The following is a 15,840-nucleotide window of genomic DNA, read 5'->3' on the forward strand; positions in this document are numbered from 1 at the left end:
CAGCAGTGCTGCTGGAGTTTTTACATACCGTGTCCACTCCTACCTAGTTGGTCCACCTTGTAGATGTAAAGTCAGAGACGATCGCCCATCTATTGCTGCTGTTTGACTTGGTCATCTTCCAGACCTTCATCAGTGGTCACAGGGCGCTGCCTACTGGGTGCTGTTGGCTGGATATATTTTTGGTTGGTAGACTATTCTCAGTCCAGCAGTGACATTGAGGTGTTTAAAAACTCCAGCAGCATTGCTGTGTCTGATCCACTCATACCAGCACAACACACACTAACACACCACCACCATGTCAGTGTCACTGCAGTGCTAGGAATGATCCACCACCTAAATAATACTTACTCTGTAGTGGTCCTGACCATTGAAGAACAGCGTGAAAGAGGGCTAACAAAGTATGCAGAAAAACAAAAGGACTGCAGTCAGTAATTGTAGGACTACAAAGTGCTTCTATATGGTCAGAGAAGCTGATAAAATGGACAGTGAGTGTAGAAACAAGGATGTGGTCATAATGTTATGCCTGATTGGTGTACATCATGGCAGTTTTGGGTGACAAAGTAGGTCCTTTTTATCTGGGCCTGGGACCAGCACTAAGGGTGCACTGATATGTGTTCGCCTAATGGTTAGGTTCACATTACACTAAGCACCCTTTGTATAGCACATGCAATACCATTATGCCACACAAGCTCACTGGCTTCTACTGTATGTGCACGATGTATGCTCTACATTTTTTTTACTGTCCCAACTTAGCTGGGTTTGCGTGAGCCCGCTAGATCAATGCTCGTGTTTGCCACCATCAACTACATTGATATCCTGTCTTGTCTACAATTACAAGCAAACATGGGAAACAGAACCACTGATAACAAAAAGCTGCTAACACCGCTGAAATCATTTCCCAGAGCCTGTTTTGGTAAACATGCCCTTCTATTCTTTACATAGTTTCCGAGATATAGAGAAGAAACGTTTCTGTGGTTTTAAGTTTAAACCGAGAGCCACTTTCAGTCCTGCACCGGAGTTTCTGAGCCGGCTGGGGTGGTTAAGGTGAATATTTCCATTTAAAAGAAAGAGAAGATCAGCAGTATTTGTTTGTATTACTGTTTATGTATTGATTTACAATCTCAGGCAGTAACTTGGGTTAAGATTTGATAAGTATAGTTACGTGTAATAAAAAGAATAATAATGTATTATGTCAGAAAATATACAGCCAGAAAAAACAAGCATTTTATTAGGTACACCTATAAGTGATTATTTTATAAGCTGTAGTTACCATACTGATTGCAGCTGTTGCTCTGTACACTTTATCACCTCCTTATTTCCAACTTATTAATCCCCACTAACAAGATACTGTTTGGGTGGTGGATCATTCTTCTCACTGCAAAGACATTAACATACACCGATGGGGCATAACATTATGACCACCTCCTTGTTTCTACACTCACTGTCCATTTTATCAGAGCAGGTATTATTTAGGTGGTGGATCATTCTCAGCACTGCAGTGACTCTGACATGGTGGTGGTGTGTTAGTGTGTGTTGTGCTGGTATGAGTGGATAAAACACAGCAGGGCTGATGGAGTTTTTAAACACCTCAGTGTCACTATTGGACTGAGAATAGTCCACCAACCAAAAATATCCAGCCAACAGCGCCATGTGGGCAGCATACTGTGACCACTGATGAAGGTCTAGAAGATGACCAACTCAAACAGCAGCAATAGATGAGCGATCGTCTCTGACTTTACATCTACAAGGTGGACCAACTAGTTAGGAGTGTCTAATAGAGTGGACAGTGAGTGGACACGGTATTTAAAAACTCATACCAGGACAACACACACTAACACACACCACCACCATGTCAGTGTCATTGCAGTGCTGAGAATGATCCACCACCCAAATAATACCTGCTCTGTGGTGGTCTTGTGGGGGTCCTGACCATTGAAGAACAGGGTGAAAGCAGGCTAAAAAGATATGTAGAGAAATAGATGGACTACAGTCAGTAATTGTAGAACTACAAAGTGCTTCTAAATGGTAAGTGGAGCTGATGAACTCGACCAACCATCACAAGCGGTGGCGCTTACAAAGCAGAGTTACGGGACACACTTCTCGTACATCTAGTCTCTGGTAAATTAAGACATCCTGTTTTGCTGACAATAAAACAAGACCGAAAATGAGACGGAAAAAGAAACTGAGAAGCAGATAGCGAGAAACGTTTTCCGCAAAGGCCTTCTAAAACACGCGCACACTTACAGGATTATGCCGAAATTGACAATGCAAACCACAAGTCTGCATCTGAACAGGATACCACAGTTCCCTCGCTTGCATTGTCATATCTCAGCTCGCTCAATATCAGATTTATGACTCACAATGACAGACAGTAGTATTCAAACGTTTGGGCACCCCTGGTCAAATTACACATCCTTTTGATTTTTTAAGTGATACGAACAACCCCTGTGGGTTTACAAATGCTTATTGTGGTCAGCTAGAAGTCTTTCATACCCCTCTTAAAGTTAAAGGCTTAGAGTTCAGAGATATACTGGGGTCGTCTTGTTTGCCATCCCAAAAGTCCGGGTTGTGACAGCCATTCCAAAAAAGCTCAGCTTCCTTTGCTCAAAGTAATTTGTGTTGGATTTTAAGGTGTGTTTTGGATCATAGCAATATTTTAATGTGTTTACCTCCAGAAATGTATTTTTTCATTCTTCTGTGTTGTTTAAACATCATTTATATATATTTTTATTTTTAATACTGCATACAAAGAACACATTCAAAGATGTACAATGATGACATGGTTACAAACAAGTATTCACCCCTCAATCCCTCTCCACCCTTAGCTGGAATATCGAGATTAGCATAGTTTACATATCAACCATCATACAACCCTAAGTTGTATTTACTTTGACTTTTATTAGATTGCAGACAGGATAAACCTGAGATATTTCATGTTTTATCTGCTCAACTTCATTTAATTTACTAATAAACATCCATTCCTGCATTTCAGTCCTGCAACACATTCCAAAAAAAAAGTTGGGACGGTAAAGCATTTACCACTTGTAATGTTGCCATTCTTTCTTTTTCACCACACTTAAGATGTTTTGGCACAGAGGAGACCAAGTGATTTAGTGTTTCAGCTTTTATTTTGTCTCGTTTTAAAATTCTCCACACATTCTCTACTGGGGACAGTTTAGGACTGCAGGCAGGCCAGTCCAGTACCCGTTCCCTCTTCTTCCACAGCCATGCCTTTGTAATGTGTGCAGCATGTGGTTTTGCATTGTCTTGTTGAAAAATGCATGAACGTCCCTGGAAAAGATGACCCCATGAAGGCAGCATATGTTGCTCTAAGATCTCAATGTACTTTTCTGCATTAATGCTGCCATCACAGAAGTGTAAATGACCTTTGCCAAGGGCACTGACACAGTCCCATACCATGACAGACCCTGGCTTTTGGACTAGTAGCTGATAACAGTGTGGATGGTCCTTTTCGTCTTTGGTCCGGAGCACACGGCGTCCATTTTTTCCAAAAAAAGACCTGGAATGCTGATTCATCTGACCACAATATACGTTTCCACTGTGTGATGGTCCATCCTAGATGCCTCAGAGCCCATAGAAGTCGACACAGCTTCTGGACATGGTTACCATAAGGCTTCTTTTTTGCACAGTAAAGTTTTAAGTAGCATTTGTGCATGTAACTCTGTATTGTAGAGCTTGACAAAGGTTTGCCAAAGTAATCCCTCACCCATGTGGTTATATCAGCTATTGTTGAGTGGCGGTTCTTGATGCAGTGCCGTCTGAGGGATTGAAGATCACGGGCGTTCAGATTAAGCTTGCGCCTTTGGCCTTTATGCACTGAAATTCCTCCTGATTCCTTGAATGGTTTAATGATATTATGCACTGTAGAGGGAGAAATATGCAAATCCCTTCCAATCTTTCTTTGAGGTTCATTGTTTTTAAACATTTCAATCATTTTCTCACACATTTGTTGACAAACTGGAGATCCTCTGATCATCTTTGCTCATCAGAGACTCAGCCTTTCCTGGATGCTGCTTTTGTACCAAACCATGATTACAATCACCTGTTGACTAAATGTGAAATATCTTGGGTTCAAACTGTCAGCAATCAAATAAAAGTCAAAGTAAATGTAAGGAACACTGTTTTTATTTTATTTGCATTGTCCATACTGTCCCAATTTTTCTGATTTGGGGTTGTACTTCATGTGGCCACAGCATTTGATTCTAAAGTTTCTAAAGTCTTCTAGTTTTCTGTCAGTCTGTGCAGATCAACTGCAAGCAATGCTGCACTGCAGAACGCTGCACCCACTAAAACTTTCCACTGCTGAGCTGTTGTTGCTTCCATGCATTTACTCTTTACAGTAACACTTGCAGCTTAACTTGCTGGGAAGGGATCCTATAACAGTTCAGTTTTGTTATTGAGCATATTTAGTATGATTAATCCGCCCTTTAGTCTGCCCTTGATTGTAGATTAATTTTTATGCACTTGTTAGCAATGGGTGTTGCTTTTAATGCCTGAATTCATTTATTACAAGAGATATTTTGGCCATGTGCTGTTTTAATTAATTACATTTTCTATCTTGTTCTGACCTTGTGTCTTTATTTCTCAGAGCTCAGGTCAGTGGAGGACAGTACCGAGTTGGTAGTAAATGCAACAGCCACTATCAACAACCTTTCATACTACCAGACGGACGGCTCAGTGGTCCGCACCCAGCACGAACGCATCTCTGAGCGTAAAAGCTTCCACATACAACACTGTACTTCTAGCACATTCTATGATATGTTCTGTCCAATGATCATTCTAATGTATGTGTGTGTGCAGTGTTGCTGAAGTTGTTGTTAAGCACACATATGGATGCTGTACTGGAGGCCACACGTGTATTCGGCAACCTCTCCCATATTGAAGAAGTACGCCACTTCATCATAAAGAACAAAGGTGCGGTTCACATTTTGCTATCATCACTAAATGGGCCGGACTATATGCCAGAAGGCCGGAAGTTTATATTGCAGACAGTAGTGGCTCTAGCTATTAATATGAAGTTAAAGGGATTTCTTGCTGCCATTGTTTCAACCTTGATCTTCGGAGGTGCCATATGATATGACACCCCGTCCCCAGCTTTCAAAGCAAGCTGGGATGTGCTGGGAGAAAAGTAATTTAGGGTGGATTTTAATGAGTGTCGTGAATCAGATTGCAAAAGTCTTATCATTTTTTCTGGTTTTTTTATGTTTCCTGTGTCACTGGCTACCACACAAACCCAACGCTTACTACTAATAATAATAATATAATTTCGTTTTTAATGCTATAAAACCTTTATAATTTTGAGAAAAAGGTAAATTATTAGGAAAGATTTTCCTCCCAACTTAGTTGTATCCAATTACTTGATTACATTAAGCTTCCTCTCAATTGATGTTGACCTCCACTCTGACTGAGGAGAGCCGTGACACTCCGACACGTGTGCAGTAGCCGAGTGCATCTTTTCACGAGTCCATATGCAGACCAGCTTTGTGTACGAAGAGACACACCCTAATCCTCATTATCCTTCGTCTCTGTGCAGGCGCTATCAATCAGCCAGCAGAGTTCGTAATTGCATCACTTATGAGGAATCCCCCTTGAACAACAGCCAATCATTGTTCTTATAATAATAATAATACATTTTATTTATATAGCGCTTTTCAAGATACTCAAAGACGCGCTGAGCCTGCCGAGTGGCAGAGCTGAGATTCGAACCGACGAGTTTGTAATGTCAGCTCTGGTGTGCTAGCGTGTTTTACTGTGAAGAAGTCTGATTGACTCTGAACTGTGAACATATGGTCTGTACTTTGTGTCTCAGCGCACCAGTTTGTGTTGGCCCTGCTGGACTCCAAGAACCCTGAGGTGTGCTTCTCAGCATGTGGAGTCCTCATGAACCTCTCAGCAGATCCAGATAACCGAACCATAGTGAATCAGGAGGGAGCCGTGAACAAGTAATCCTCTTCTGAACTGCAGAAGGATATTTTTTTGGAGTTTGTTTCCCTGAATTTTTCCTCATGGTTATTCCTGCTCTGCAGGTTGATCGAGTGTCTGCGGGACTTTGGACCTCAGGACTGGATTTTGGCTGCTGTGGTGTGTCAGACACTGTGGAATTGCACCGAGGACGGAGAGAAGCGAGACCCACAAGAGCTGCTGGACATACTTTTGCTTTTTTCAGGTATGGGTCTTTAATACATTCAAAACATGTTTTTAAACTAATGGGTTGTACACTATATCACGTGTCAAACTCAAATCCGGCCCGCCATGTCATTGTATGTGGCCCGCGATAGCTTAAAAGACGTATGATTGTTGTGATGCTTCGAGTAGTTACAGAGACGTACTTAAAAATTAATGGGACACCTGCGCCTTTAAGCAACCTTTGACATCATAGTCATGGCAACTAACTTTGGCTTTTGCTAAGAAGCCATGTCACTTTTACATTTTAGCGGCAAAAGAGGCTGTGTCTGTGGTAAAGAAGTACAATATAAATGTAGATATACATAAAAAAATTTTTTTTAATTATCTATTTTTTTCCCACTTTTTTCCCCCAACTTTTATCCCCATTCTAGTCGTGTCCAATTACCCTGAATGCGTCCTCTATACTGATTCGACCCTTTTTGCCGCTGACTGAGGACGCCACTCAACTGACTGCCCTCCGGCACGCAATCAGTACAGACCTGCATTTTTCACCTGCACGAGCCGAGTTCATACACCGAGAGACACCGCGCACGGAGGGTCACCCCCCCCTCAATGTTATTCCTCAGCCCTGTGCAGGCGCCGTCAGTCAACCAGCAGGGGCCGCAGTTGTACCAGTTATGAGGACCTATGCTCCGACTCTACCTCTAAGCCCCTGAACAACAGCCAAACGTTGTTCATACTGCCGCCAAACCCAGTCGGAAAGGTAGAGCTGAGTTTCGATACGATGCATCTAAAAACCCAACTCTGGTGAGCTAGCGTACTTTACCGTTGCGCCACCTGAGCGGCGAAATTAGCCATTTTTGACACCAAACACAAAATTTAGCCTCCAAGCAAAACAACAAATCGTCCAAGGCTTCAAAGGCAGACTGCAATCACAGCAGGATACATTACAATCAGCCCTTTGAGGGCCACCACACCCCTGCACTATATGGCCCAAAATCATAGACATCCCTCATAATTATTGACTTCTGGTGTTTTTCTGCTACATCTAATACTAACATGAATAAAATCAGAGATATGCTTCCAGCCACACACTGTCTGTGTTATATTATAGCAATAAAATGTTAGCATTTGCTTTTTTAAATAATCTGATTGGGCAACCAGGTGACACAGCAGTCTGTTAAACTTAGGGTGACCATATTTTGGTTTTCGAGGGTAGGGGGTTAAATATTTCTGTTTCAGAATCAGTAAAAGACTTTTTAACAAGACAGACGTGCAGTCCATTGATCTGTAGCTGTTGTGATTCTTTGTTCTTCTGTTTTACCGGGTCTCATAAAATAGTTAATTTACCTGACAAACTCTCTCCTTAAGCTGCACTTTTGTGTTTTGCTGAACTAGCACATTTATTGGATACTTTGCAAATCATGCATTCTGCTTCCCAAGGATCCCGACCAAGACGAAAACACAGAAATTTCTGTAAATCGAAAGACGTATGATTGTCTTAAAATACACTGTAAAATCCTACATAAACTGCATCTCCCACAAAAACCGATTTTGTGACCTGCAAAGTGACCGCATCCCGCAACTAGATGGCGGTGTTTCCACATCAGCGTTTAACTGAGGCGGTTTTCCAACAAGTGATGTTGAGAAATATTTACAAATAATCCCAAAATGTACAAGAAGAAGGAGGAAATTTAATTAAGCATGGGAAAGTGAATACAAGTTTGTGCTTTAAGAAGAAAAACCGGTACGTCTCTTGTGTTATGAGGCTGTGTCTGTGGTAAAGGAGTACAATATAAATGCAGATAAACATTATAAATAAACAGTATAAATTTGCCATTTGGATTCGAGGAAGTACGCACCCCTCGGCCGGTAAGGAAGTACGTGCTTTTAGTACAGAAGTGTGCAGTATGCACGCAACACCCCTACATACTACGTCCGCCATATTACCAACGTCAAGTAATGACGTGAGGACGTAATATCTCCATAGTTACCGACCGCCATCTTTCTTGTTTCTTCTTCTGCTTGGAACGCCTACGCAGCTCCAGTTGAATTATGGAATACATTAGCGGACCGAAAGTGTGCATCGTTTGCATACTCAAACATGGCTGCCCAAGAAGTAGGTCATCCGTGTACTTCTCGCGTACCTCTTTATGTATACTATGTATTCGGACATACTAACCGCTCTCGCGTACCGCTTTCGCGTACTATTGTGTATGGAAGTATGCTATTTCAGACACAGCTCAAGTCTTAAAAAGGCAGACTGCAATCACAGCAGGATACGTTACAATCAGCCCTTTGAGGGCCACCATAATGCAAATGTGGCCCTCGGGGAAAATGAGTTTGACACCCCTGCACTATATGGCCCAAAAATCATGGACATGATCTTGTTACGAAATGGGGAGGTGGGCGGTGGACCCAAGAGCAGAGCTCCTGGTCTATTTATTTTAGGGTAAACCATGAACGTGAACTGATATAACGAAGAAAATGAGGTATGAGGTGTGGAGAGTGTATTTGTGTGCTTTTACTGTTGGGTGCTTGAGGCTGGATTCGAACCAGCAACACTGAGCCGAAGAACAGTGCTTTACCACTGCTCTACTGGGGACATGTACAAACAGTAGTGGTGGGTGGATCGATCCAAATATCGATATTATCGATACAAACGTTGGTATTGGTATCGGATCGATACTTTAGTTTTACTTTACCTTTTTCCCATTACATCAGAAAGTAAAGACCATGTCTAACAGCTCCTCTCACATCTTACATGCTCAACTCGCTCCTCCCTTCGTGCTCTGCTGTGTTTTGTTGTGGTACCGTCACATTGTTAAAATCCTAACAGACATTGGTACGTTGGTAGGCATTGGAAATTGTACGTTTTCGAATACTTTGCTTTGCAGATACAGAAATAGGGGCGATTTTATTTAAAAAAAAATAGTGTAAACTATTAGTACGTAAAGTACAGACGCACCGTACGCAAATGAATCGGAGCAAGTAGTGAGGCTCTCATTCCGTGTTTTGGTGAACGAGAGCTCGTTTCTTTTTACTTTGTGCTTATAAATGTAAACAGAATAGCAAGGACACATGTATTCGGTCACTATTAAAAATGTACAGATTTATTCACCCAGCAAACATGACTATGTGGTATGAATTAGCTGCTTGGTGGTGATACGCCATGATGGAACGTTGTGAGAAAGTAAAGCACCTAGAAACAAGAAATCGGACCGCTTTAAACAACTGAATTTATTTACAACCCTACTGAGAGCAGCTACTTACAAGACATGTATGTATTACAATAATACACCTAAATGTCATGAAAATTCATTCAGATTTAGCAATTTGATGATGCATCTACCTTAATTATTAAAAAGGATCAATACCGAATTTTGCAGTATCGTACACCACTAACAAACAGGTGGGAAAAGCATTTGAAAATGTGGTAGTAAAAAAGGCGGGAAACGGCAAACAAAGGAGACGCCGAGAATGGCGTACTCAAACAATGGAAGACGATAATATATAGTCCAATCCAAAATTATCCTCAGCCTTAGGGCTGAAAACTACGACGGCGTATTAGGGCCACTGGAAAAAATATTTGTAAGTTTCGATTTCGAGATTAAAGTCAAAATTTGAGAATAAAGTCAAAATATTATGACAAAAGTCGAAATGATTATGAGAATAAAGTGGAAATATTATGGCCAAAGAGTGTGCAGCCGTCGTAGGCTTGTCAGTTCAGAGAAGCACGGGTCTCAGTACGTGGATCGGCACGCAAGCGCCGAGGGCCGCTTACAATGAGCGTTACTGTGGTTATTCAATAACCCTCGATTATTTTTGGGTGGCTGTTTGTATTGTACACTTCCATCCACATGACGACTATACATGTTAATGCAATCATTTATAGCGATGCCACACGGCGCAGACGCCGAGCGCACCGGTGGCGCACGTCCTTCTAAATAAACCCAGTTTATTGCAAAGTCGTTTTAGCGTCCTTATACTAATAACACGCTGGTGCTGATGTGCAGGAGATCGGAGATTTCTTTATTTGTGAAACCGATGTGAAAGTATAACAAATCATGAACATCCCTCATTTTAACACAATGAGGTTGCTATGGCCATAATATTTTGACTGTAATCTAGGAATTATTTTAACTTTAATCTCGAAATTTCAACTTTAATCTCGTAATTATTTAGACTTTAATCTTATAATATTTCGACTTTAATCTTATAATATTTCGACTTTAATCTCATAATATTTTGACTTTAATCTCATATTTCAACTTTATTCTCATATTTAAACTTTAATCTCGTAATTATTTCTACTTTAATCTCATAATTATTTCTGACTTTAATCTCGAAATATTTAGACTTTAATCTTATAATATTTCGACTTTAATCTCGTAATATTTCAACTTTATTCTCATATTTCAACTTTAATCTTGTAATTATTTCTACTTTAATCTCGTAATTATTTTGACTTTAATCTCGAAATATTTCGACTTTAATCTCGTAATTATTTAGACTTTAATCTCATAATATTTCGACTTTAATCTCGTTATTATTGTGACTTTAATCTAATATTTTAACTTTAATCTTGTAATTGTTATGACTTTAATCTTGTAATTATTATGACTTTAATCTCGTAATATTTCGATTTTAATCTCGTGATTATTATGACTTTAATCTCATAATATTTCAACTTAAATCTCGTAATTATTTTGACTTTAATCTAATATTTTAACTTTAATCTTGTAATTGTTATGACTTTAATCTTGTAATTATTATGACTTTAATCTCGAAATATTTCGACTTTAATCTCAAAATCGAAGCTTAAAAGAAATTTTTCTTTAAAGTGGCCCTAATACGCCATCGTAGAAAACACTCCTTTAACAAAAAAATTGTTTTCTCAAAAATAAACTTAGACAGTGAGCTAGACCCATTAAGTTTAGCTCACACAGATTTTCTTTTTAAGTTTATATCTCAGTTAATCTACTTTTTTTTTTTTTATGTTTCAGCTTTCTGTTCTTTTTCTCTCTTTTCTTTTACTTGTTTGTTGTAGCTTGCTTGTTCTTTTCTTGTTCTTTTCTCCTTTTGCTAAATACCATACCGTCTGCCCCTCTACAAAGGTGCAGCACTGAGCAATGGTTTGTGTGAGCTTTTATGCAGCACCCTGCAGGTGTGTCTGATCAGTAGTAATTAGTGCTGGGGCTTCTGGAAAGCTGAGAGCTGCTCCCAGCTAGAGCTGGGTGATTCCTGAATCACCCGGGTTAATGATTCGAATATTCGAACTGAATCAGGAATCACAAGTCCGTGGTCTCAATTAACCCGGATCCTATGAGACTCACCGGAAACACAGTGGACTGTGATTTGGCTGAACCGACTTAGTAGAAATTTGGCATTTTGACACCAAACACAGAATTTAGCCTCCAAGAAAAACAAGACTCACAGCAGGATATGTAACAATCGGCCCTTTGAGGGCCACCATAATGCAGTTTGACACCCCTGATTTAGGTCCAAAACAGAGGACATGTCCGTGAAAAAGAGGACGTATGCTGAAAACCAGGTCTGAGTCTCAGTGGTGCTATCGGCCAGCTGGGCAGCTACACAGACGTGGTTGACTATGTAACCCTGTTCTTTAATTGTCAGGAGCAGGTAGGTGTTGGATGATTCTCAGCACTGCAGTGACACTGACATGGTGGTGGTGTGTTAGTGTGTGTTGTGCTGGTATGAGTGGATCAGACACAGCAGTGCTGCTGGAGTCTTTAAATACCGTGTCCACTCACTGTCCACTCTATTAGACACCCCTACCTAGTTGGTTCACCTTGTAAATGTAAAGTCAGAGACGATCGCTCATCTATTGCTGCTGTTTGAGTTGGTCATCTTCTAGACCTTCATCAGTGGTCACATGACGCTGCCCACGGGGTGCTGTTGGTTGGACATTTTTGGTTGGTGGACTATTCTCAGTCCAGCAGTGACAGTGAGGTGTTTAAAAACTCCATCAGTGCTGCTGTGTCTTATCTACTCATACCAGCACAACACACACTAACACACCACCACCATGTCAGTGTCACTGCAGTGCTGAGAATGATCCACCACCCAAATAATACCTGCTCTGTGGTGGTCCTGTGGGGGTCCTGACCATTGAAGAACAGGGTGAAAGGGGGCCAACAAAGCATGCAGATAAACAGATGGACTACGGTCAGTAATTGTAGGACTACAAAGTGCTTCTATATGGTAAGTGGAGCTGATAAAATGGACAGTGAGTGTAGAAACAAGGAGGTGGTTTTAATGTTATGTTATTTAAATACACTTTTTAATTACAGATCACAAGGCTTTGCAGTGGCCCTCTGATGAAGAAATCAAGGCTTATCAGGAGGCATGCTGGGAGTTGGAGTTTTTACCGGTTGCACAGAGGCTGAAGAAACGCCTAAAAAGCCATAAAAACCTACTGGATCTGACCAGTGAGTTTTCCTGATCCATCACTGTGAGGAATAAGGGAAGAAATAATTCATAATTCAGGGTATTTGCTGCTGCACTTCAATGTTTACATGGTTCTATAGTACGGTTTATTTTAAATCTGTAAGCGAAGAGTAGGAACTATACATAAAATTAATACATTAATACATAAAATGTATAACATATATCAACACATTGTTTTCTTTAATTGCTTTTATTTATTAAACAGGCTACATAGCAAAACATGGATTAAGTCTAAGACCACGTTAATTAAGAAGTTCCTACACTACTCAAGACTTTATCCTGGTCAGAGGCACCACCAGGGAACATTTTTACATTTTCTTGGCATTCAGCAGACGCTTTTTATCCAAAGCAACTTACAGTTGTGACAGTACACAGTCCAAGCAATTGAGAATTAACGGCCTCGCTCAACGTGACAACCTGGGGTTTGAACCGGGAACCTTCGGATTACTGGTCCATTAACTTAACCACTAGGCTACAGGAAACACTGGGTTTATGGCAGGAATACCCTGTACATGGCATCAATCAATTGCAAGGCTTCAGGCATCCTCCCTCCCTCATAAATACCATATCATGTCTGTGTAGACACCTGACTGGTCGATAGCACCCCTGAGATTCGAACAGATCACTGCGCCAACTGAGCCCACTACTCAAGATGCTATTGTGAATAGTCCATGCAGTGCAGTTTTAATAGTGCAGTTCAACATTATGACTGAAAATACATTGAAAGTATCACCAGCAGTTATACACTATATAGCCAAAAGTATTTGGACACCCCTCCTATTTCATAGGCATGTGTTTCAGACACACCCACTGCTAAAATATAGAATATAAAATAGAATGCCTTTATTTGTCATATATACATATACACGTGTACAGTACAACAAAATTCTTTCTTCGCATATCCCAGCTTGTTTAACAGCACCCCTGGAGCAGACATGGACAACAGTGGCTGCATGGCAGAGCTGGCATACGAACTCTCAACCTTTCAGTTGATAGCTCAAAGCCCTACTCATTAGGCTACCAAAAGGTATATAAAGTAAAATTTGCTCAAATAAGTAAAATCCTTTCATTGCAAAACAAAAGTGCACAATAAATCACAACACAGCGGCCAAATCCAAAACACAGCAAAAAAATCATAACCACTGCTTACCTTATCTTATGTTCTTCCAGATGCTATTAAATTTAGAACCGTGTGTTCCATTAGGAATATAATTCATTATTTTGTAAATGTGCTTATAATTAAAAACCTAAAAACTTTTCCTGTTTGTGAAGTAAAACACGAACTCGTTAGAAAGCCAATCAAGCGTTTCACTGACAATCATCTGTGTGACGCTGCAAACTGAATACATGCAAATAACAGCATTTCTTACTAACAATTACAATCAGAAGGTCTGATTGGTTCAGAAAGTGGTTCTTTCAACCATTAGCGCCATTTTGTAGGAGCGTTCCATTCACACCAGCTGTTCCTGTGAAGTGCACTATATAGGGTATTCCACCATTTTAAGTGAGATTCCAACCCAAAAGAGGGAGTAGGGAGCGACGCTTCATCACTACGGCGGAAGCTGGCTGGAACATTTAGCCACTGCGTGCATTTCAGGTTAAGATGGCCGGAGCGTTTTAGAGAGCAGGAAATGACACGATCAGAATGATGTTGGATCATATACAGTGTATCACAAAAGTGAGTACACCCCTCACATTTCTGCAAATATTTCATTATATCTTTTCATGGGACAACACTATAGACATGAAACTTGGATATAACTTAGAGTAGTCAGTGTACAGCTTGTATAGCAGTGTAGATTTACTGTCTTCTGAAAATAACTCAACACACAGCCATTAATGTCTAAATAGCTGGCAACATAAGTGAGTACACCCCACAGTGAACATGTCCAAATTGTGCCCAAATGTGTCGTTGTCCCTCCCTGGTGTCATGTGTCAAGGTCCCAGGTGTAAATGGGGAGCAGGGCTGTTAAATTTGGTGTTTTGGGTACAATTCTCTCATACTGGCCACTAGATATTCAACATGGCACCTCATGGCAAAGAACTCTCTGAGGATGTGAGAAATAGAATTGTTGCTCTCCACAAAGATGGCCTGGGCTATAAGAAGATTGCTAACACCCTGAAACTGAGCTACCGCATGGTGGCCAAGGTCATACAGCGGTTTTCCAGGACAGGTTCCACTCGGAACAGGCTTCGCCAGGGTCGACCAAAGAAGTTGAGTCCACGTGTTCGGCGTCATATCCAGAGGTTGGCTTTAAAAAATAGACACATGAGTGCTGCCAGCATTGCTGCAGAGGTTGAAGACGTGGGAGGTCAGCCTGTCAGTGCTCAGACCATACGCCGCACACTGCATCAACTCGGTCTGCATGGTCGTCATCCCAGAAGGAAGCTGACGCACAAGAAAGCCAGCAAACAGTTTGCTGAAAACAAGCAGTCCAAGAACATGGATTACTGGAATGCCCTGTGGTCTGACGAGACCAAGATAAACTTGTTTGGCTCAGATGGTGTCCAGCATGTGTGGCGGCGCCCTGGAGAGAAGTACCAAGACAACTGTATCTTGCCTACAGTCAAGCATGGTGGTGGTAGCATCATGGTCTTGGGCTGCATGAGTGTTGCTGGCACTGGGGAGCTGCAGTTCATTGAGGGAAACATGAATTCCAACATGTACTGTGACATTCTGAAACAGAGCATGATTCCCTCCCTTCGAAAACTTGGCAGTTTTCCAACAGGATAACGACCCCAAACACAACCTCCAAGATGACAACTGCCTTGCTGAGGAAGCTGAAGGTAAAGGTGATGGACTAAACCCAATTGAGCACCTGTGGCGCATCCTCAAGTGGAAGATGGAGTTCAAGGTGTCTAACATCCACCAGCTCCGTGATGTCATCATGGAGGAGTGGAAGAGGATTCCAGTAGCAACCTGTGCTGGTGGTCACACAAAATATTGACACTTTGGGCACAATTTGGACATGTTCACTGTGGGGTGTACTCACTTATGTTGCCAGCTATTTAGACATTAATGGCTGTGTGTTGAGTTATTTTCAGAAGACAGTAAATCTACACTGCTATACAAGCTGTACACTGACTACTCTAAGTTATATCCAAGTTTTATTTCTATAGTGTTGTCACATGAAAAGATATAATGAAATATTTGCAGAAATGTGAGGGGTGTACTCACTTTTGTGATACACTGTATATATAATTGTCACACGTAACTAATGC

At 41.0% G+C, this 15,840-nt stretch overlaps 1 protein-coding gene across 1 annotated transcript in view; it reads left to right on the plus strand.

Moving 5' to 3' along the window:
* The window catches only part of armc2 (armadillo repeat containing 2), a 47,985-nt gene extending 35,163 nt beyond the window's left edge, over window positions 1–12,822 (plus strand). The window contains exons 14-18 of the mRNA XM_063001153.1: window positions 4,610–4,732; window positions 4,822–4,935; window positions 5,831–5,963; window positions 6,048–6,187; window positions 12,462–12,822. Coding sequence (XP_062857223.1) covers window positions 4,610–4,732; window positions 4,822–4,935; window positions 5,831–5,963; window positions 6,048–6,187; window positions 12,462–12,613 — 662 coding nt within the window. The 3' untranslated portion in view covers window positions 12,614–12,822. The remainder of the gene's footprint in view (window positions 1–4,609; window positions 4,733–4,821; window positions 4,936–5,830; window positions 5,964–6,047; window positions 6,188–12,461) is intronic.
* The last annotated feature ends 3,018 nt before the right edge of the window (window positions 12,823–15,840 follow it).

This window comes from Trichomycterus rosablanca, chromosome 9, assembly GCF_030014385.1.
Source record: "Trichomycterus rosablanca isolate fTriRos1 chromosome 9, fTriRos1.hap1, whole genome shotgun sequence".
NCBI classification, from domain to species: Eukaryota; Metazoa; Chordata; class Actinopteri; order Siluriformes; family Trichomycteridae; genus Trichomycterus; species Trichomycterus rosablanca.